The sequence below is a fragment of the Gossypium hirsutum genome, chromosome A01 (genome assembly GCF_007990345.1).
Source record: "Gossypium hirsutum isolate 1008001.06 chromosome A01, Gossypium_hirsutum_v2.1, whole genome shotgun sequence".
In the NCBI taxonomy this organism is placed as follows: domain Eukaryota; kingdom Viridiplantae; phylum Streptophyta; class Magnoliopsida; order Malvales; family Malvaceae; genus Gossypium; species Gossypium hirsutum.
The window spans coordinates 85,109,627-85,128,422 of NC_053424.1; the positions used below are offsets into that span (position 1 = coordinate 85,109,627).

General features: G+C 36.8%; 1 protein-coding gene across 1 annotated transcript; it reads left to right on the forward strand.

The window, feature by feature from the left end:
* Positions 1-1,671: 1,671 nt before the first annotated feature.
* Positions 1,672-2,283, forward strand: LOC107963017 (uncharacterized). Its single transcript, XM_016899618.1, has one exon. The coding sequence runs from the start codon at positions 1,672-1,674 to the stop codon at positions 2,281-2,283; it is 612 nt and encodes a 203-aa protein (XP_016755107.1).
* Positions 2,284-18,796: the final 16,513 nt, after the last annotated feature.

The window sequence follows — 18,796 nt, forward strand, 5'->3', positions numbered from 1 at the left end:
CGACCCCTGCAACATGGGAGACTTTGACTAATAAACTGTACTAATTTGCCCAACCAAAAATTCTAGAAAAAAATACATAGATGGGCACATGAGTCTAGTTTCTGGGAAAAATTACGAAACTGATTTTTGAGTTACGAAACTCAAGATATGATTTTTAAAACGACTAGTACACAGATTGGGCAGTGTCTGGAAAATAAATTTTATAAGGGGTTAAAGTCAGTTAACACCTCGTGTTCGACTCCGGTGTCGGTTTCAGGTTCGGGGTGTTACATGGGATGATTGATTATTGGAAGAAGTGTACTGAAAGGCTTTCATGCCTATTATCTGGCAGCCCAGCTGCAATATGATTGATATGTGCCGCACTCAGTACGACTTGGTGTGTAGGGCTGGGTGGGTGTTTTAAACCCCACATGGTGTGTAGGGATGGTCGGAGATGGTATGTAGAGGCTGGTGGGTAGGATACTGATTTCTGTTGCTATGTGCAAACTGTATCTGAATGGGCTAAGTCTTAAACTGTATCTGAACCTGTAATGGGCTTAGGCTCCAGGTTGCATTTGATTGATAACTGTTGTTTGACTCTATGCATGCCTTCTGTGGGGATTACACACTGAGTCTATGTAAACTCACCCCTCTATGTTTTATTTGTATAGGTAATCCCTGGACTTAGACAGATCGATGTGACGGAGGACTCAACGATGACCACATGACTATTGAACTAATTTAATTCCATTTAAGATTTTTAATTTCTATTATTTTTAGGGTATTTTTATATAATTTGGACTTTTTTACTTTTTCTGTTACTTTGCATTTTAACCGTTTTCATGGATTTTTAAACTGCAAACTCGATGAAAACTCAGTTTAATTAAAAACATCATTTTCCCTAAATGTGAACGATTTTCTTTAAATATCATGGTTTTAAAAACTTTCGCTACAAAATATGTTTTTAAGAGAGCCAAATTAATGAGAAAATGATTTTGAAGTTGAGAAGAGATAAATAGAAACTAATAAACGGGAATAGTTTTAACTTGATAAATTCAGTTTCAAATTTCATTCTATTTGACATCGCCAGATTCAGCCATAATGTCTAGGCCGGGTTTGGGGTGTTACATTTGGTTGTATTAGAGCCAAGTTACAAAATTCGGCCGTGGATTTTGAGTTTTAAAACTTGGTTTTTAAGAACTGATTTTCAAATAATATGAAATGATTTGATTGATAATATGGTACACCGAGTTTCCAGCACCGATCTTGTAAGTATTCTGATAAAATATTATGATATTAGAGCTAGTCTATTCTGAAAACACTCTAGTTAGTGTATACCAAAACTGTAGTGAAACTGAAACTGATAGAGACTGTGCTTACAAAAAACAAACTCTGAATTTATGATACTGCTCTACATAAAACATCTGTTAATAAATACTGGAACTGTAACTGATTCATAAAATTTGTAATACAGATAAATATGAATAGACATGAGTGCACGATGTATCCGTGGACGTGGTACTAGAGGCTGAGGTAGAGGCCATAAAGGGCTCGAGCTGAGTCATTTTCTCTAGGTAGAATGCTGAACTTGGATACGAGTGAGATGTCAGTGTCACCTACTACTGAGACTGAGTCTCAAGATTGCATGGCTGGGGACGACACATTATCCTAGGCTATGTTAAAGACACTGGAATGGGTCGTTGGGCCAACACTGGATCTAGGGGCCGAGGGTCAATTACGGAACGATTCCTGTCCAATAGAGCCAAAATTTTTAGAGGTGTCATTGGAGTCACCCCTAATGTGGCTGAGTACTGGATGGAGGCTACTGAGAGGATAATGGATGATTTAGACTGTACCCCTGAGCAGAAATTGAAGGGTGCAGTTTTGTTGCTTCGTAATGAGGCCTACCAGTGGTGGCTGACTGTTAATGAGGGCATTCAGCCCGATCATCTATCTTGGGAGTTTTTTAAGTCTGCCTTCCAAGGGAGGTATATGGGAGCAAGTCATATCGATGCTCGTAGGAGTGAGTTCTTGAACCTCACTCAGAGAGACCAATCAGTGGCCAAGTATGAGGTCGACTTTCTGAGACTAGGCCGCTATGCACTAGGTATGGTGGCGTCTGAATATGAGAGATGTATCCATTTTAAGGGCGGCCTTAGGGATAGTCTAAGGGTATTAATCGCTCCGCAGAGGGAGCAAGAGTTCTCTGTTCTGGTGGAGAAGGCGAAGATTGGCGAAGTGGTTAAGAGTGCTAAACGCCAAAATAGAGACCGTAAGAGGGATAAGAACAGGAGGGATTCATAGCCTTCGAGTTCGATGCAAAGGTCTAAGAAAAAGGTCGGGACTGATGGGCCGGTGAGAACTAGGGCCCTTGTTGCTCCTACTAGATTGCAGCCGTGTGGAGATTGTGGTAGACGCCATCAGGGTGAGTGTTACAGGAGGACTAGGGCATGTTTGAGGTATGAGTCATTAGAGAACCACATTTGAGAGTGTCCGCTGAGGGTTGATCAGATGCAAGCTCTGAGTTCTAGTACTTCACAGCCACAGAGGGTAGTTCAGCAGCCACTGAGAAGCCGTGGTCAGGCTAAAGGTGGTAACGGTTTGGGCCACGGATAGAGAGCACCTGGTAGAGGTGCTGGACAAACTGAGGTGAGGCAGTCTGCTCTTGTTTATACTGCTCGTCGCCAAGAGGATAGATTTGCTTCAAACATCATTACTGGCATGTTCTTAATTTATGATGTACCTTACTTTGATTTGATAGACATAGGTTCCACACATTCCTATGTAGCTAGCACTGTGTTTGGAAACTTTGAGATTTTGGTTAAGAGTACTCCTAGTGAGGTGACTGTATGAGCCCACTGGGGTAGTCAGTTCGGGTTAGCAAACTGTATAGAGATGTTTCGCTAGAGGTTCAAAGGGCGGTATTTTTGGCTAATTTGATAGAGCTTTCGTTTAGGGAGCTCGACCTAATTCTGGGTATGGACTGGTTGGTTAAACACCGTGTCAGTCTGGACTATGCGAACTCAGGGGGATAATGAGGTAGTTATGATTAGAGAACGTCGAAATTATTTGACTAATATGATCTCTGCACTGGTGGCTGAAAAACTGGTTTGTATGGGATGTGAAGCGTTTTTGGCCTATATTAATGTTTTCGCTTTTGGGGACTGTACTGTAAAGGACATTCGAACTGTAAGGGACTTTTCGAATGTCTTTCCTGATGAGCTATCAGGTTTACCTCTGAATCGAGAAGTGGAATTTGGGATTGAGCTTCTTTTTGGTACAGCTTCGGTGTTTGTCACTCCTTACCGTATGGCACTGAAAGAGCTTACAAAGCTTAAAGCTCAACTGTAGGAACTTTTGGACCATGGTTTCATCCATCCTAGTGTGTCTCCATGGGGAGCACCTGTTCTATTTGTTAAGAAGAAGGATAGGACCATGAGAATGTGCATAGATTATCGGTAGTTGGACAAGCTGACCATTAAGAACAAGTATCTACTTCCTAGGATTGACAACCTGTTTGATCAGTTTCAATGGGCTTTTGTATTCTCTAAGATCAATCTCTATTCAGGGTATCATCAGTTGAGGGTTAAGGAAGTGGATGTCCATAAGATGACATTTAGGACTCGGTATGGGCATTAGGAATTCCTAGTATTTTCTTTTGGGTTGACGAATGCACCGGTCGCGTTCATAGACCTAATAAACCGAGTGTTTCAGGCTTATCTAGATGAGTTCATCGTGGTCTTTATCAATGACATCCTAGTATAGTCTAACACTGAGGATGAGCATGAAGAGCATCTTAGAGTTGTGCTTCAGATTCTGTGTGAGAAGAAGCTCTATGCTAAATTCAGTAAGTGTGAGTTCTGGCTTCGTGAAGTCACTTTTCTAGGGCACGTAGTTTCTGCTAAGGAGATTTGAGTTGATCCTTGAAAGATTAAGGCTGTGCTGGATTGGAAACAGTCTAAGCATGTGTCAGATATTCACAGTTTTCTAGGTTTAGCGAGTTATTATCAGCGGTTTGTGGAAGGTTTCTCACTGATTGCAACGCACTTAACTAAGCTTGTATCACCCCATACCCGTAACCCACGTCAGAGCAGAGTACGATGCATTACCTACCGAAATGTTCACAAGTTACCAAGACTCGGTCCAATTTAAAACTTTTCCAATTTCTATTTTAAACTTCTTATTATGGGCTTACGAGCCCCAAATCGACCATTGAAAACTATTCGGGATCAGCCCTGGGTCTTTAATCCATCTATAGAAAATTTGACTTTGAAACAGAGCACACGCTCGTGTAGAAGGGCAACATGCCCGTGTGGCCATTTCCACATGGTTGTGTTGATGACCCGTATGGCTCACACGGCCTAAGCAATATAAGGACATGCCCGTGTCCTCCACTTGTGTGGAATTAATTTTAAGAGCACACCTACAGGGGTTTTCACACGGCCTGGCACACGCTCGTATGCCTGGCCCATGTCCTTCACACTGCCATGACACGCTCGTGTCCTTCACACGGCCATGAAACACCCGTGTCCTAGCCCGTGTGCAAAAACATGGACATTCTATTTCTGACGTCAGCATTCCTAAAATGTCACACGGCCAAAGCACACGCCCGTGTGCTAGGCCGTGTCCCTCACACGACTGAGACACACGGCCATGTCTCTGCCCGTGTATTTACTACCATGCTTACTGACTTGAAATTTTTACGTGCAGAGGACACACGACTGGACCACACGCCCGTAGGTTAGACCGTGTGTCATACACGGCCTAGACACATGATCGTGTGTCTACTCGTGTAGACAATATAAGGCTATTTACCAAGCCTCTTTGCCACCCTTACCTACACAACATACACATTAACAACCAAAGCCAATACAAGGCTATCTCAAGCAACCAAATCAACCACAATGAACAACATTCCATGGGTGCATTATACTTATCTTTGAAATTAACATCCTTGCATACAAATCAAAATGAATGATCAGCATCATTTGAGGCTTAATAAAAAATGAAGGGTTTTTAACCCAAGCCAACACATTTGGCTGGTTCTCAATGACACCAAAAACAGTAAAGTCTAAGCCCTATACATGCCATATTCAAAAATATAGATCAAACTATATTGAGTGCTTCAATTGATAGTGTGATCGATATCACTGACTTCCGTTGATCCTTGAGCTAGATAGGCAGCACTATAAAAAAAAGAAAAGGAGAGGGAGTAAGCATAAAGCTTAGTAAGTTGCATATAAATAAATATACAACAACAATTTAACCATTCATTAACATGCCAATAACACAAAAGTAGGCGCAAGCATTACTTACTCATCACTATCCATATAAATCTCATAGCATATATCGAGCTTATATCTCATACCTTTCAAATAGGTACCTAGACCACTCACAACACAGTTATACCATGCTCATTAACTTAAAGTCATAATACTCACCGTTGAACCATTCAGAACACTACTGGATATTCATTAAGCCTCAAACGTGGGTAAGGTACCGACGTCATGTCCCAGACACAGTCTTACACTAACTCATATCTCATGTCGATGCCATGTCCCAGACATAGTCTTACACTGACTTTCATCTCATAGCCGATGCATGTCCCAGACATGTCTTACACTGGCTTATATATCGAGGTCAATGCATGTCCTTAACATGTCTTACACTAGCACTCGTCTTAATGCCGATGCTAGGTCCCAGACATGGTCTTACACTGGCTCTCATAATGTGGCTGATGCATGTCGCAGACATGTCTTACACTAGCCCACAAATACCTATATGTCATGGCATGAATATCCAATATATTTCCTAGGTTCGAACATGAACTCTATTATCTCTATTATCATCATACTTTCTCAATTTCAAAATCAAGAAATTCATGCTGTATTAACTCAAATACAATTCAACACATATACATTAGTAATGTAGTTGTATTATTTACATACAACTTACCTCGGATTACAAAATATGACGACTAGTCGATTTAGTCGATTTGTTTGGCTTTCCCCTAGTCTAGGTTCAGATTCGATATTTCTTGATCTATAATAGCAAAATACACTTACTTAACCACTCAATAAAATTAGGCAATCGAAAATTCACTTCTTTGGTAAAATGAACATTTTGCCCCTAGACCTTGACAAAATGACTATTTTACCCCTAGGCTCGAAAATTGATTTTTATCGAATTTCTTCGCATCTTAACCCTATTCAAACCCTTTTTACTCTTATAGAAACTCCAAAATCCTACTATTTCACACATTTTTCATCTATTTTACAACTTATGCAAAGTGGTCCCTTTAGGTGTTTTCATGCTAATACCTTTCAAAAAAGTTGTTTACATCACACCCAAGACTCATATTATTCCATAAAATCTCAAAAAACACCCTAGATTCTCTCATGGAAAAACCCTAGACTTTCAATCATTTTGCAAAATTGTACCCTCATTTGAAAGCTCATGCTTCAAGGGGTTAAAAAATGTAAAAGTCTTGAAGAAACTAACTAAAATCACTTACTTGTGAGTGCTTCAAGTTGCTGAAAAATTTCAATCTTTCAAACCCTTAATTTTTCTGAAAATTTAGTGGAGAAGAAGATTAAAAAAAAAGATGATATCTTTTCCCTTTATTTTATTTTTAATCTAGTAAAAATTGGTCACCAACTCATCTAATTTTGACAAATTTGTCTCCTATTTGACTCTATGGCCGGCTATGCCTTCTTCCAAGGGTCTATTTGCCTTTTAAAGACCCTTAATGTGGGTTCTCTAACTATTTAACACCTTTAGCTATCAATTCAATACTTTTGCATTTTATGCGATTTAGTCCTTTTTCACAATTAGGCTTATAAACGCTAAAATTAATCCATCAAATTTTTCATGCACTCTTATTAGCATGCTATAACATCAATTTAATAATAAAATAATTTTCTTAACATTGAATTAGTGGTCCCAAGACCACTATTCCGACTAGGCCCTAAATCGGGCTATTACAAAGCTGCCACGTAAGGGTGTACCATTTGTATGGACTGATGTACAGCAGGAGAGCTTCGAGAAGCTTAAGACTATTCCGATTAAGGCTCTTATTCTAATACAGTTTAAACCTGGGAAAGAGTTTCTGGTTTACAGTAATGCGTCGCATGTGGGTTTGGGTTGTATTCTGATGCAGAATGGTAATGTTGTGGCATATACGTCTCGTCAGCTCAAGACACATGATGCCAACTATTCGACGCATGATTTGAAATTGGTCGCCATATTCTTTGCTTTGAAAATCTAGAGGCACTATCTGTACGGGGTGAGAAGTGCATTATCTACACTGATCATAAAAGCCTTAAGTACCTCCTGACTCAGAAGGAATTGAATGTTAGACAACATAGATGGATTGAGCTGCTTAAGGACTATGACTGTACTATTGAGTAGCATCCTGGCAAGGCCAATGTGGTGGCCGATGTGCTGAGCCATAGGGTGATTATTGATTTGAGAGCAATGTTCAATCGACTTAGTTTGTTCGACGATGAAAGTTTGTTGGCTGAGCTGTAGGTTAAACCGATTTGGATAAAACAGATTCGGGATAGGCAATTAGAGGATGAATCATTGGGTCTTCAGTTCCGTCAGGTTGAAAGTGGCAGCACTACGAAATTTGGGCTGAATAATGATGGGGTACTCTATTTTCATGGTCAGATTTGTATACCAAATGATACTAAACTAAGGCAGTCTATTCTGACAGAGGCGCATAGTAGCCCTTATGCTATACATCCCAGTGGGAATAAGATGTATCGAGATATTTAAGAACTATATTGGTGGCCAAGGTTAAAATGGGAGGTTACTAATTTTGTGGCACGATATCTGACGTGCCAGCAAGTTAAGGCTGAGCATCAGTTACCTTTGGGTTTATTACAGCCGATTAAGATTCGGCTATAAAAGTGGGAGCACGTAACGATAGACTTCGTTAGTGAGTTGCCTCTAACACCCACAAAGAAAGATTCTGTTTGGGTCATCGTGGATCGATTGACCAAGTCTGCACACTTCATTTTGACTAGGACCGACTATTCTCTTTAGAAATTGGTGAAGCTCTACATTTTTGAGATAGTGAGACTGCATGGGGTACCTGTCTCAATCATTTCTGATAGGGATCCTCGCTTCACGTCTTAGTTCTGGAAAAAGTTACATAAGGCTCTGGGTTCGAGATTGGACTTCAGTACTGCGTTCCATCCTCAGACCAATGGTAAATCAAAGAGGGTGATTCATATATTGGAGGATATGTTGAGGAGTTTTTTTATCGATTTTCGAGGTAGTTGGGAGGATTATCTGCAGTTAGCTAAGTTCGCCTACAATAACAGTTTCTAATCGAGTATTCAGATGGCACCTTACGAGGCTCTGTATGGTCGTAAGTGCCATACTACTTTGTGTTGGATTGAGTTGGGTGAACGTCGAGTTTTGGGTCTTGAATTGGTTTCTGAGACTGAGGATAAGGTTCGATTGATTTTGGATCGTCTGAAGGCTGCTTCGGATAGACAGAAATCCTATGCAGATTTGAAGAAGCGTGAGACTAGTATTCTGTGGGAGACTTCGTGTTTCTCAAGGTCTCTCCATGGAAGAAGGTTTTGAGGTTCGGTCACAAAAGCAAATTAAGCCCAAGGTTTTTTGGGCCTTATCGGATTCTGAAATGTGTGGGGCCAATCACTTATCAGTTGGAGTTACCTCCAGAGCTAGACCATATTCATGACGTACTCCACGTCTCGATGTTGAGGCGTTACCGCTCTAATCCTACTCATATTTTCCCTGTTGAGGGGATTGAGGTTAAGCCAGATTTGACCTTCAAGGAGGAGCCGATTTAGATTCTAGATCGTGATGTGAGGGTTTTTTGGAAGAAATCTATCCCATTAGTGAAGGTGCTGTGGCAGAATCATAGCACTAAGGAGGACACGTGGGAGCCTCAGGATGAAACACACAAAGTAAGCTTTCAAAAGCTTAGTGAGCCATATACAAATAAACTTAACATTTTAAGCATATAAGCATCATCAAATTACAATACTCCATAGTCAAATACTATCACAAACCACATAGTTCATATACATTTCACATATTCCCAATTCATTTGCACATATAACATATTTTATTATACTTATATCAAATATCATCACTAGCACATATACTTACCTTTTATTCTCAAACATAGCATACATTTCAAACCTAGTTCATATATATTCATTCTTTTCTCGAAATTCCTGTTGAACCGTTTGGAATCATAAGGATACTCGGATAGCTTGAAAAACTCGTACAATGCCAACGTCCCAGACGTGCTCTTACATGTAATCAAGTATCGATGCCACTATCCCAGACAGGGTGTTACACAAAATCAAATATGATGCCAATGTCCCAGACATGGTTTTACACGTAAATTTCAAATCGATGCCAACGTTCCAGACGTGATCTTACACGAAGACACATATTGGAATCCTATGTCATGACATAGGTATCCTAACTATTCATATGATTTGTACGGGGCTTTTTCGGACGTCGTCACATTATCGAAACTTTCTCTGATATCACATATTCAGCTTTTATATAGCCATTCATCATATTTCAATGTCATATAAACATAATAAATCAACTCAAACACGTTTATTTGTATATTGAGTTACCTCGTACGGATTCGAACGAACGGAATTTGACTACTCGACTACTCGACGACTTTCGACTTCCCCTAATCTAATTCCGTTTTCTTTTGTTCTTGATCTATATGAATTCAAATTTGACTTATTCAAACTCACATTCATTCAAATCAATCCAAAAACACATATTTAGGGCATGTTACAAATTAGCTCTCATATTTTCACATTTTAACACTTTAGTCCCTAATTCATAAAATCACAAAATACACAAAATTTCCTTTTTCACATGCTTAGCCGAGTTTTCATGAAGTTCATATAAGTCCATATATTTCATTTATTTTATATTTTACCAAAAACACATATTTACAGATTAGCTCTCACATTTTCACATTTTAACACTTTAGTCCCTAATTCATAAAATCACAAAATACACAAAATTTCCATTTTCACATGCTTAGCCGAATTTTCATGAAGTTCATATAAGTCCATATATTTCATTTATTTTATATTTTAGTCCCTTAAAATCTTTTTTTTTCAATTTAGCCCAAATTACTCAAATTCATAAAAAATTCAAAGACAGAACATATTTATCTATCACATATCTTTTATTTTTCATCATTTAACAACACAAAGCTCACAATTTCATCAAAGGCTAAACTCAAAATCATCAACAAAATCAGAAATTGAGACATGGGCTTGATAAATTTCTAAGCAACAATCACATAAACCTAGAAATTATCAAAAACCAATCAAAAATCATACCTCAATTAGCCAAGATTAATGTCAAACCCTAGCTTGATATTTGCTTTCTTTTTCTTTGATAATTTTGACTAGAATAAGATGATAATGGCCATATTTTCATATTTGTTTTATTTTAACTCATTTACTACATCAATTACCATTTTGCCCATGATTAATAAACATTTAAAACATTAAACATTAGGCCATTTATGTCCATTAACCTTTTCAATGGAAATATAGCAACATAAGGACCTTAAAATTAAAAAGCCATAGAAAATAATATTATGCAATTTTTATATCATGCAATTTTTATATTTTACGTGATTAGGTCCTTTTTATCTAATCGGCACACAAACGATATAATTTTCACACGAAACTTTCACAGTTATTAATTCACATATTTTAAGCACATAAAATAATATTAAAATATTTTTCTAACTCAGAATTGTGGTCCCAAAACCACTATTCTAACTAGGGTCTAAACCGGGCTGTTACATGTCTACTTCAGTGGTTAAGTGTTCTGAGTGTGTGTGAAAGGTCCCAAGTTCAAGCTTTGCATTTGGAAAATTTTGGTATTTTTCTGAATTAAGCCTTTATCTTGTTCAGTGGGCTTATATTTAATTATTTGTAAAACCATATCAGAATGGGCTTCCTGGTTTGGTGGTTAAGATGTGTGTTGGTGTGTTGGAGGTCTAGAGTTCGAATCCCTGCGCAAGCGTGAAAGTTTATTTTTGCTGGGTGTTGCACAAGTGTTTTAGGCCTATTGTAATTCTAAGTAGTGGCTGAGTGAATGATCCACAACAATTTACCATGCCTTAACATACTCATAACATATCATACTTTGTGCAACATCCATAAATGGTAGTAAGCATAACTTACTCATTTTCAGCCCTTACTAATCATATAATATAAATTCAGCTTGTATTTCTTAAGTCTTATAGAAGTACCTGTACCACTCACAACATGATCAAAAATTCTCTCATTTCAAAATAAACCTTAAATTTCTCGTTAAACCATTTAGAATATTACCAAATGTTCAATAAGCCTCAAACATAGGGTAAGATGCCGACGCCATATCCCAGACATGGTCTTATACTGTCTCATACATCGAAGTTGATGTCATGTCCCAAACATGGTCTTATACTAACTCTCATATATCGAGACCGATGCCATGTCCCAGACATGGTTTTACACTGGCTCTCATCTATTAGTGCCGATGCCATGTCCCAAACATGGTCTTACACTAGATTTCAGGTCTTGAGGCCGATGCCATGTCCCAGACATGGTCTTACACTAGCTCTCATAATGTGGCCGATGCATGTCCTAGATATGTCTTACACTAGCACACATATCACCCAAATGTATGGCATGAATGTCAAATTTATTCTTAAGGTTCAACCGGGAGATTATCATAATAAGTCTCATATACATCTATCTTAGCCACATTCAACCATTTTATGCAAAATAAATCATTAAATGCATAATAACAATAAAGTTGTAATATTTACTCACAACTTACCTCGGTATGCAAAAATGTAGGCGACTAATTGGATTTAGTCCACTAGCTTGGCTTTCCCCCGGCCTAGGTTCGGATTGCATATTTCTTGATCTAAAATAATAAAATTCACTCATTTAATCATCACATTAATTTAAAACATTTCACAATTCATGTTTTAGCAAAATGACTATTTTGCCCTTAGACTTCATAAAATTTACGATTTTTCCCCTAGGCTCGTAAAATGATTTTAATCAAATTTTCTCACTAATCTAGCCTAGCCAAATCCTTTGTATACTAGAACCAGCCCAAATTTCCCATTATTTCATACAATTACTATCCATTTAACCAACTTTACAAAATGGTCCATTTAGGGTTTTCATGAAAACCCCTTTCACAAAAGTTGTTTATTTCACCACCATGATTCATTTTCTTCCATAAAAATTCAAAAAAAAAACATAAATACTCTCATGGTAAAACCCTAGACTTTCAACCATTTTGCAAAATAGTCCCTTCATTAGCTAGGTTAAGCCATAAGGGTTCCAAAAACACAAAAATCATAAAAAATAACCATCAAAATCACTTACTTGCAAGGGATTAAATTTGCTGAAATTTTGAGCTTTTAAAACCCTTATTTTTGCTGGTATAATCGATAGGTGAAGAAGAAGAAGGAAAAAATGACAACTTTTCTTTTTGTTTTATTTTATTACTAAATAAGTCACCTAATACCCACCAAACTTTGACATTTGACCATTCTTGTCCCCTTATGACCGACCATCCAAATTTTAAGGGTTTATTTTCTCTTTAAAGACCCCCAATTTTGGTTACCTAGCTATTTAACATATTTAGTTAGTAAAACAAAACTTTTGCCCTTTATGCGATTTAGTCTTTTTTCGCAGTTAAGCTCTCAATCGCTAAAATTAATTCACCAAAATTTTTATGCACTTATATAATCATACTATAATACCAAAATAATAATAAAAATAATTTCCCTGACTTCTTATTTGTGGTCCCGAAACCACTGTTCCAACTAGGCCCAAAAGTCAGGCTATTACAAAGCTTACACTCGGAACTTAGGAGAGGGGTTTAGGCTATGCCTAAGCTCCCAATTAACACTATGAATCGTGTTTACAAGTAGTAATTTCAAACACTCACCATTCACGCTTTTTCCTAATTGTCTAAAGCTTAAATTAGCTTTTTTCTTGCCTTTTTCCTTACTCGAAGAGGGTCTTAATGATTTTGAAGCGTCACCAAATTAAGTCACATAATAAACACAATTAATATTCAGCCAAAGATTCACCAAAATCAACTAAAAATGCAAGCCTAAGCTATATTTGTAACAGCCCAATTTAGGGCCTAGTCAGAACAGTGGTCTCGGGACCACAAATCCGAAGTTGGGAAAATTATTTTATTATAATTATGAGATTATAGCATGATTATATTAGTGTTTGAAAATTTTGACGGGTTAATCTTAACGATTGTGAGCCTAATTGCGAAAAAGGACTAAATCCCATAAAGTGCAAAAGTCATAATTTTATAGCTAAAGGTGTTATTTTATTAAAGAACCAAAATTGGGGGTCTTTAGTGGGAAAATAGGCCCTTAATTGATGGTATAGCTGGCCATGTGACATAGAGGAGACAAATTTTAAAAGTAGGTAGAAGTTTGGTAGCTATTTTGACCAAAAAGAAACAAAATAGAACAAGGTTGTCAATTTCTTTTCTTCTCATCTCTTTCCACTGAAATTTTCAGCCATGAAAGGGGGTTTGAAAGCTTAAATTTTTCAGCAACTTATTCCTCTCACAATTTAGTGATTTTAATGAGTTTTCTTCAAGATTTTCACACTTTTGAGACCCTTGAAGCATGAGCTTTCTAATGAGGGTGATATCTTGCAAAATGGTCAAGAGCTTAGGATTTTAACATGGATGTAATTGTGATAGATGCTGAGTTTTTATGGAGAAATATGAGTCCTAGTTGTGTTATAAGCAACTTTTGAAAAAGGTGTTAGCTTGAAAACACCTAAAGGAACCATTTTGCATAAGTTGCAAAATAGGTAATAAGTGTATGAAATAGTGAGAATTTGGAGTTGCTATAAGAGTAAAAAGAGTTTAGCTAGGCTTGAAATACGAAGAAATTTGATAAAAATTAATTTTTGAATATAGGGGTAAAATGGTCATTTTGCCAAGGCCTAGGGGCAAAATGGTCATTTTACCAAAGATGTGAAATTATGAATGCCTAATTGTAATTAATGACTAAATGAGTACATTTTTGCTATTATAGATCATGATTTACCAAAACCGAGCCTAGACCGGGGCAAAGCCAAGCAATCCGATTAAGCCGTCTAGTCAAGTACTTTTTATAAATCGAGGTAAGTTGTATGTAAAGAATACAACTATATTGTTAAATGCATGTATTCAATTGTTATTGATTTTGATATAGCATGAATTTCTAGATTTTGAACTGAGTATGCATATTTATGATTGAGAAAGTAGAAAGATCCAGTGAGAACCTCAGGAAACAAACCGGATGTTCATGCCATAACATTGGGTTATGTGAGAGCCAGTGTAAGACCATGTCTGGGACATGCATCAGCCACATTTCGATAGCCAATATAAGACCATGTCTGGGACATGGCATCGACGTAGAGATGAGTGCCAGTGTAAGACGTGTTTGGGACATGCATCGGCTAAGCTTCGTGCTAGTGTAAGACATGTCTGGGATATGCATCAACACTTATACATGAGAGCTAGTGTAAGACTATGTCTGGGACATGGCATCGGCCTCGATGAAGATAGCCAGTGTAAGACCACGTCGGGACATGACATTGGCAACTTCACCCATGTTTGAGGCTTATAGAATATCCGATAGTATTCCAAAAGGTTCAACTTTAAGAGTTAAGAAAGAGATTTAATAATGAAAGTATGATAATGTTTTGAGTGTTACAGGTGCCTATTTTGGTATACATGTGTAATGATCTCAATTAGAAAATGTGACTTGAGTGGACGGTAATGAGTAAGTCAAGTTATGCTTACCTTTGAGCTATGAGCATGATGATAAATGGTGAAACTGTTGTTGTATATTTATTTATATGCAACTTACTAAGCTTCATGCTTACTTTCTTTTCTTTCTCTTTTCTTTCAATACTGCCAAATTTCTCAAGGATCCCTTGAAGTTAGAGATATCGATCACACTATCAGCCGTAATACTCGGTATAGTTGGATTTATATTTTTGATTATGGCATGCATAGGGCTAGACTAGGAAGTTGTATTATTGAGAAATTGTTTATGTATATTGGCTTAAGATAAAAGCCCTTCATTTTGTATTAAGCCTAGATAATGGCTATTATTTATTTTGGTAAATGTATATGATGTTCCTTCTATGAATGAATTGATGTCTTTTGGGATGGAATTAGTATATTGAAATGATCTTGTGTAGGTTGTGCAAAATGGCTTGAAAGATAGCCTAGTTTGTCCACACGAGCAAGACACACGGGCGTGTGTCTAGGCTGTGCCCCACGAGTGTATGTTATGGTCGTGCATCCCCTGCACTTAAACTTTTAAGTCAGTATTGTCCACGGGTAGGCCACACGGGCGTGTGTCATGGCCGTGCCCTAAAGTCAATGTTGCACATGAGCTAAGGGCATGGGCGTGTCTCGAGTCACACGTGCGTGTGGAACCCTAAGGCATGAACTTTTTCAAGTTTTTCTTAAGTTCTCAGTTTAAACTTAAATCATCTCGAATGTATGTTTTGGGTCTCGTAAGTCCTATTAAGGGACAAATTGAGTATGAAATGAAAAGTTTTAAATTGATCAAAATTTTATGGCCCAGTTTTACATGCGTATGATTGAGTTAAGTATGGTGACACCTCGAACCCTATCCCGGCATCGGATACGTTCCTCATGAAATTGAAATTTCAACTAACAAACTTGAAACTCAAATATCCGGGTCTATATTTAATCTTTTTGGCTAAAACTAATTCTGTTCACCTAATTATTCACTTATAACCGATTCTCTAAAAAACTACCCAATTCATGGTATCAAAATTTTTGACATATTTATGGCAATTTTCACAAAAATTCATTAAAACGTTGGAAATCTTCAACGAAACTTTAAAATAAGTTTAGAAATCTTCTAATCATGTCAAAATTAATTAAAAACACTTTGAAACCATATTTTTACCCAAAATCTCGATATCCACCATTAACAACCCAATTTTTTATTTTTATTTAAAACATGCAATTTAATGGCTAAAACTCAATTTAAAGGAGCAAATAACATTGAAAACTAATAAGGAATCAAATCGTTACCTTAGATGACAAAAAATCGAATGTTTGATCGAAAAATTGAACGTTTGATCAAAAACTCGAAAGACCTAAAAATTCAACAATGGAGAAATCTATGGTGTTCTTAGATGTTTTTCTTCAAATACTATGGGGATTTTTGGCTTAAGGAATGATAAAAATCTAAGGAATTAATTTTGGAAATCAAAATTGAAAGAGAGGAGCGTTGGAATGCAATGGACGATAAAACAAAAATGTGGAGAAGAGACTAACATGTGTTTTAAATAAAGAGGAAGGGGGAAAATAGGGTGAAATTTAAATTTTAGTTTAATTACCTTTTAAAAACTCATAATTTAGAACCTTTTAAAAATTAGTCCTTATTTCAAAATTGAAAGCCTTTTGAACATTATTTTCAAAAATTGTTTTTATTTCAAAAATTCCATAGACAAAAATAGTTCTAAATACCATGCTAACGTGATTCTTGAGCTCACTAGAGCTAAAATCCCAATTTTATCCTCAAAACTTCTAGCCCAATTTTGGGATGTGACATGAGGAATTGAGAAAAAGATATGTGGCTATCGCAAGAAGGAAGGTCACATTAAGGCAGATTTTTACAAACTGCAAAATAAGAACAAGAGGGCTACTAAGAGCAACGAGGATGAAGTAACTGATGGTAATATGATTGAAGACAAGGGTGATGATTGGTTGTTGGTATCTATCACCGAAAGGTCCTAGTTTATGTCCAAGTGGATCCTGAATTCAAGGTGTTCTTTCCATGTGTCCCAATAAAGACTGATACTTTACATATAGTTTAGTTGAAGGTGGAGTTGTGTGTATGGGGAATGGTTCACTCAGTAAGGTAACTAGTGTTGGCATTGTTCAGATTAGGATGCACAACGGAATTATATGGACACTGTCGAGTGTCAAGCATGTGCCTAACGTAGAAAAAAACCTCATCTCCTTGAGTATGTTAGACTCGAAAAAGTGCAGAATCATTATCGAGTCAAGGGACATTAAAGTATTCTATGGAGCTTTTATTTTGATGAGAGGTCAAAAGGTTGGCAGTCTATATGTTCATCAAGGTTCAATCGTGACTATTGTAGTAGCAATTTCTTCGAAAATTATGGATTCGAAGTCAACTCAATGACAATCTAAGAAATTTGACTCTTTTAGGTTAAGTAGTGGATGTAACAACCTAACTTAGGGCCTAGTCGAAAAAGTGGTCTCGAGACCACAAATCTGAAGATAAAAAATTATTTTTATTATTTTTATGAGGTTATAGTATGATTATATAAGTGCATGAAAAATTTGGTGAGTTAATTTTAATATTTTCAAGCCCGATTGCGAAAAAGGACTAAATCGCAAAAAGGGCAAAAGTTACATTTTAGTATCCAAATGTGTTAAATAGCTAGAAAATCAAAATTGAGGGATTTTAAAGGGAAATTACACTCTTTTTAATGGTGTTGGCCAGCCATGTGATGGATTTTAAATAAATAGTCAAAGTATTAGGTAGATGATGTCATGATTTGGTGATAAAATAATGCCTAAAAGCCTAGCTATCATTTCCTTTTTCGCCATCTTCTTTCTTCACTGAAATTATCATCAAATATTGAGGTTTAAAAGCTCAAAAATCTGCAACAACTTAAAGCACTCATAAGTAAGTGATTTTAATTAGTTTTCTTCAAGATTTTTACACTTTTGAGACCCTTGAAGCATGAGCTTTCAAATGAGGGTGATATCTTACAAAATGATCAAGAGTTTAGGATTTTGCCATGAATGTATTTTTGGTATATGCTGAGTTTTTATGGAGGAATATGAGTCGTTATAAACAACTTTTATGAAGGGTGTTAACATGAAAACACCTAAAGGGACTATTTTGCATGAGTTGCAAATTAAGTAACAAGTGTGTGAAATAGTGAGAATTTGGGGTTGCTCTAGTAATAAAAAAGAGTTTAGCTAGCCTTGAAATACAAAGAAATTTGATAAAAATAGAATTTTGAGCATGGGTAAAATGGTCATTTTGCTAAAGTCTAGGGGCAAAATGGTCATTTTACCAAAGATGTAAATTTTAGATAGCCTAATTGTGTTTAATGACTGAATGAGTGCATTTTGTTATTATAGATCAAGATTTTCCAAATTTGAGCCTAGACCGGGGCAAAGCCAAGCAATCCGATTAAGCCGACTAGTCAAGTACTTTTTGTAAACCGAGGTAAGTTGTATGTAAATAATACAAATATATTATTAATGGATGTATTTGATTGTTATTGATTTGATATAGCATAAATTTCTAGAATTGGAACTAAGTATATGTATTTATGATTGAGAAAATCGAAAGATCCAGTAAGAACCCCAAGAAACAAACTGGATATTCATGCCATGACATTGGGTTATGTGAGAGCCAGTATAAGACCATGTTTAATGCCCCGATTTTTTGGCCTGAAAGTATTGGGCCTTGAGTCTGGGTTCGGGTGGAAAATGACCCGAATAATTTGGATGTTATTATTATTTCGTATGTTTAGTTTAGTAATTAAATAAATTACGAAGGGTTTATGGTGTGGGAAAAAAGGCCCAAGAGTATATTTAATTCGAGGCAATTCTTGAATTTTAATTTTGGGAGAGAGGGTTCTGGCGATATGGGCTTTTAAAGTTGAGGTGGTAAAATAGGACACAAAAAGATCTGTGGTAAAGTGGCATGTGG

Bases quoted from the DNA above. Each gene is read 5' to 3' on its own strand.
- LOC107963017 (XM_016899618.1), top strand. From the start codon at position 1,672: ATGGGTCGTTGGGCCAACACTGGATCTAGGGGCCGAGGGTCAATTACG.